The following is a 4,841-nucleotide window of genomic DNA, read 5'->3' as shown; positions in this document are numbered from 1 at the left end:
CCCTGACCTGTCTCAACCGCTGTTAGCATGGACTTTAGAGTACTCATAACTCGCTCTACTTGGCCATTGGCCCGACTAGCACCCGTGGCGATCAAATGCAAATCTATCTTTTGAAACGAACAGAAATCACGGAATGCTGTGCTTGAAAAACTACGTCCTTGATCTGCGATCAGACGAGAAGGTACGCCGAACAATGATATTTGTGATCTTAATGCCTTAATACAGCTCTCGGTGTCTAGCCTCGATGTATGAGATAAAAATACAAACTTCGTGAAGGCGTCTATTGACACGATTATGTATTCCTTCTGTTCATTTTTATCACTAAGCTTCCCTGTGATGTCGATGTGGACTGTATGCCACGGGATGTTAACCTTTGGTATGGGATGCAATTCCGCTTGTACCCTACCAGATGGGGGCTTTGACAATCTGCATGTAATACAGTTGTCGACAAATTTGCGAACGTATTTGGACATCTTGTCAAACCAATAGTATTCGTACATTTTCTCAAGGGTTTTTTTCCCAACCAAGGTGCATAATTGACTCGTGCACATTGTTTACAGCTGACCACCTAAATGGCTTTGGGATGATAGGGAGACAACGAGTCTTTCCGTTTCTCTGAATTTTCCTATACAGCGTTCCTGCCCTTAACTCGTACGTTTTGGCCAAATCCTCAGAAAGATCATCGTTACGCAATTTAGAAACAATAGACGACGTTTCTTCGTCTCGTTGCTGCTCAGCTAACAACCAATTGTCAGTAATCTCTGTCAAGTTTATATGTTTTTCCACTGTACCTTTTGACTGGATGCGATCTCTTGATATGGGATTTCGAGACAGAAAATCTACGTGAGCCATTCGTTCGCCTGGCCTATACTGAATGTCAAACTCAAAAGATTGCATGTACGACCACCACCTATGGACTCTTGGAGTCAGTTCCGCTTTTGTGCGAGATGCCTTGAGAGAATTGCAATCGGTAAAAACGATAAAATGTCGACCATGCAAGTAATGGCGAAAATGCTTAATAGAATTGAAAACTGCAAGTGTTTCCAACTCATACGAGTGATAACGCGATTCCGCTGACGAAGTCCGTTTACTAAAGTATTCGATAACTCGTGGCTTGTTTTCGATTTTGTGCAACAAAATTGCGCCATAGCCATCGGCACTCGCATCTGTATGAAGCTCAATAGGAAATTGTGGATCGAAAATAGTAAGAACAGGTTCACTAGTCAGGATTGAAATTACCTTCTGTCGTATTTGCTCGTGCTCTAATTCCAATGAAAATGACATGCTTTTTGAAGTTAGAGCATAGAGTGGTTTCAGTAACTGTGAAAACTTGGGTACAAACTGACGAAAATACGAGACAAGTCCAATAAATTGTCTCAGTTGAGTCACAGATTGCGGAGGCGGTAAATCTGTAAGAGCTTGTATTTTTCTAGGATTCGGTCGAATTTCACCTGCTCTAACTTCGAAGCCCAAATATTCTACACAAGATTTAAGAAAGGAGCATTTTTTGATGTTGAAAGAAAATCCTGCTTCGACGAGTGCTTGTAGAGTTATTTTTAGCCTGTCGAAAGCTTCCTCATCGTCCATGTAAACGATGGCATATGTATGAGTCAGATCGCCTAGGGCACGATTAATGGCCCTCTGGAATACAGAAGGCGCATTTTTAAGCCCAAAAGGCATAGCCAAGTATTCATACTGCCCTTCTGGGGTTACAAACGCTGTCCGTTCAATAGAACTTGGATGTATTGGGATCTGATGGAAGCCACTCGCCATGTCAATGCACGTGAAAAACCTAGCACCACTCAACCTAGCTATCTGGTCAGATATAAGTGGCAATGGGTACTTGTCGGAAACAGTATTGGCATTAAGCTCACGATAATCAACACACAGACGGTCTGTACCATTTTTCTTGCGGACAAGTAACATCGGACTCGCGAAAGGAGAGGAACTGTGTCTTATTATGTTTGCTTCCAACAGCTCTTGAATGGAATGTCTAACCTTTTCTTTTTCTTCCACACTCAATCGGTAAGGGCGTCTCTGAACCGTCTTATTCTGATCAATCAAGCGAATCTCTAACTGTCCCGTAGTCACGCGGCTCTGTGGTATACCGTTTATAAAAGAATTTGAATACCCCTGTAATATTGAGAGCAGTTTGTCTTTATCCTGTCCATGTAAATCGGTATCGACACCAGCCAGGTCAGGAGTGCATTCGGAGACTACGACAGGTAATACAGACTTTTCGTTAAACATAGTAAGCGCGCTTGATGTAATTGTCACGCCGATGCCCTGGCTCAAAATTTCCCGACCAATCAGAGCGTCGTATTTGATATGATTGTCTAAAACTACGTGAAACAAGATTTCGAAAGAACGCTCACAAATTAAAACATTCGCCAATATCTGTAAAGTGCTGCAAACAGAGTTGCCACCTATACCCCTCAATGTCACTACGTTGTTTATTCTAGTGCCGGATAATCTCAGTGATGCAGTCTCTTTGATGAGTGAACATTCGGCTCCGGAGTCGAAGTAAAATTGGAACGACTCACCAAACTGCAGCAACGTTCCTAAGGGCTCAAGTACTGTGCATATGTTTACGTCTTTGATGGTATTGCTCTTCATCGGCGGACGCTCCTGACGATCTGGGCACACAGTAGATACATGTCCAGCTTTTCCACATTTATAGCAGATCACGGATGATCGATCTTTTGCTCCAAATTGTTGATTACGGGGCTGCTGACGCTGAGTTGCCTCTTTATTAAAGCGACATTCCGCCTTCTTGTGTCCGGGTTTGCCACAATTATGACACGTGATGTGAGACATAGTCCTGACTCTTTTTTCCTTGGGGTGCTGATAAGTTGTCACTCGAATGCTGGTTCTGTCTAGTGTCGAACGAAAAGGCTTTGAGTTCCTGATGCAGCTCGTTTCTGGTTTTGATATCCGTCGTAAAAACCAAACGGCGCAATCGTTTGTCTATCCCAGCTGCATGTGCCAACGTAACGGATACTGCAATCTGCTCGACGCTAAGTGACTTCCAGCGGGCCATAAGTGATGTGACCATTCTGCTTCCATACAGCGACAAGCACTCTCCTTCGTTTGGGCGTGCATTTAGCAAATTAATAACGGTTGCGGCCAAAGTCTCCGTTCCAGAAAAATATTGTAAAAATAATTCTCGGAACTGCGTCCACGTAATGCCAGGAAAACATGTCTGCGAGAGCCAGTGAGATGCGGTGCCTTCCAGTGATTTGCTGAGGGGACATTACAAGAGCGCTGCCCACTAGCTGGTTTTCGGACAAGATGTAGTCGACCGTTGAACACCAGGAGAGAGCGTCTGATCCTGCACGATCAGGGTTGAACTTTGGCAAAACAATGTTTTTGGCATCTTTTGGTTCATTTTGAGAGCACTGCACTTGTTTTATTAGCTCAGCGAAATTACGATTTTGCATCTCCAAAATTGACAAAAGATTTGCATCATCGGCTGGAGGCGGAGGTAATCCCACTTCTGATGACGAGGATTCATTATCCGAGTCTTTGACCGGACTTTCGGCGAAACGTTTTCTGGCGCGTGGCATGTTGATTGAATTTCACAACTCGACTGACTCTTTAATTCATGTCGATCCCTTTTCAATTCCTTCTCACCCTCCAATACACACGCACAGTGTGGTGAGTTATGACGAACACTATCTGTCTCACTCATGCCCACGGCCAGACTACGTTGACAGAATTATGTATCTGCCTCGCACGAAAGAAAGGGGAACCACAAAGAAATAAAACAAATGTGTACCAACAAATAATCGTTATAATTTGAATGTTTAAATTATTCTGCGACATACATATATATGTCTTCAAGTTCACACAGATTCTTGAAATCGTCTCTTGCTTCCACAGGTTCACTAAGATTCCTGATCTCTCTATTTTGAATTCGTCTGCCACGTGGAAAAGGAACACATCCGTAATTTGCAATATACGTTGTCACATAAACCTTTGGGAACACATCCCATTACAAACTTTCCACGCCGACAATTCTTCTTGCTTTTTGTGGGCACCACTCCTTCGTTTCACACATCCAACCTCAAGAATCCCACTTCTGAACTGTGAGAGGGGGTTTAAGAGGAATTAATAGGCCTTCGAGTGTATTTGTAGGTTTATTTGGATAATTGAGTTGATGTGTTTTAACATTTTAAAATTATAATATTTTCCGGTAACTTGCTTCTTGCTCAAGTGCGTGCTTACAACTACTCGTATTGATTATCGATACTTAAGTACTTTAGCTAATATCGCGATACCAATACTGCATGCAGTATCGATACCAATAAATCAGGGCTTATGAACACTGGCTAATTTGTCCGTTGTTCACACAATTACTTACATATATGAAAATATGAAGTCGAATTAAATATGCAAAAATCTATTTGGTTTCATATCTACAAATTACTCAAATTAACATTAAATAAATTTAAGTAGTTTGTTTATATTCAAATTTCTGCCGCTGCATTCCCTCTATATATAAAACAAACAAGAGTAGTATCCCATTTTAATATGAACGTGATAATCTAATTCGAATAAATGTGGGGAGTAGTTAATCGATTTTGCAGTTAAAAAGAACACAGCAAAAGCCCCACGAAATACGAATTTTTCTGTAATTCTGCCATTAGTCAATTAAAAACAGCAGGTGCGTTCTTCAATCCAAATGGAAGTCGCTTGAATTCATATAATCCATCGGTGGTGATAAATGCTGTGAATTTCCTGCTCTCTGGGGCTATTTCAATCTGGTAATAGCCACTGTTAAGGTCCAGGGATGAAAAGTACTTATATCGTTTTGCCTCCTGCAGGCGCTCTTCAATGTT

At 41.9% G+C, this 4,841-nt stretch overlaps 1 protein-coding gene across 1 annotated transcript; it reads right to left on the bottom strand.

Moving 5' to 3' along the window:
• Positions 1 to 3,110: 3,110 nt before the first annotated feature.
• Positions 3,111 to 3,820, bottom strand: LOC133836991 (uncharacterized). The gene has a single exon (XM_062267635.1). It carries the CDS (start codon positions 3,564 to 3,566, stop codon positions 3,111 to 3,113), a length of 456 nt encoding a protein of 151 aa, XP_062123619.1. The 5' UTR covers positions 3,567 to 3,820.
• Positions 3,821 to 4,841: the final 1,021 nt, after the last annotated feature.

This window comes from Drosophila sulfurigaster, chromosome 2L, assembly GCF_023558435.1.
Source record: "Drosophila sulfurigaster albostrigata strain 15112-1811.04 chromosome 2L, ASM2355843v2, whole genome shotgun sequence".
Taxonomy (NCBI): Eukaryota; Metazoa; Arthropoda; class Insecta; order Diptera; family Drosophilidae; genus Drosophila; species Drosophila sulfurigaster.
Note: the sequence above shows the minus strand (reverse complement) of the source record. Positions and strands in the feature narration are given on the sequence as shown.

Excerpts from the sequence above, each read along its gene's own strand:
- LOC133836991 (XM_062267635.1), bottom strand. The coding sequence starts at position 3,566 with ATGCCACGCGCCAGAAAACGTTTCGCCGAAAGTCCGGTCAAAGACTCG.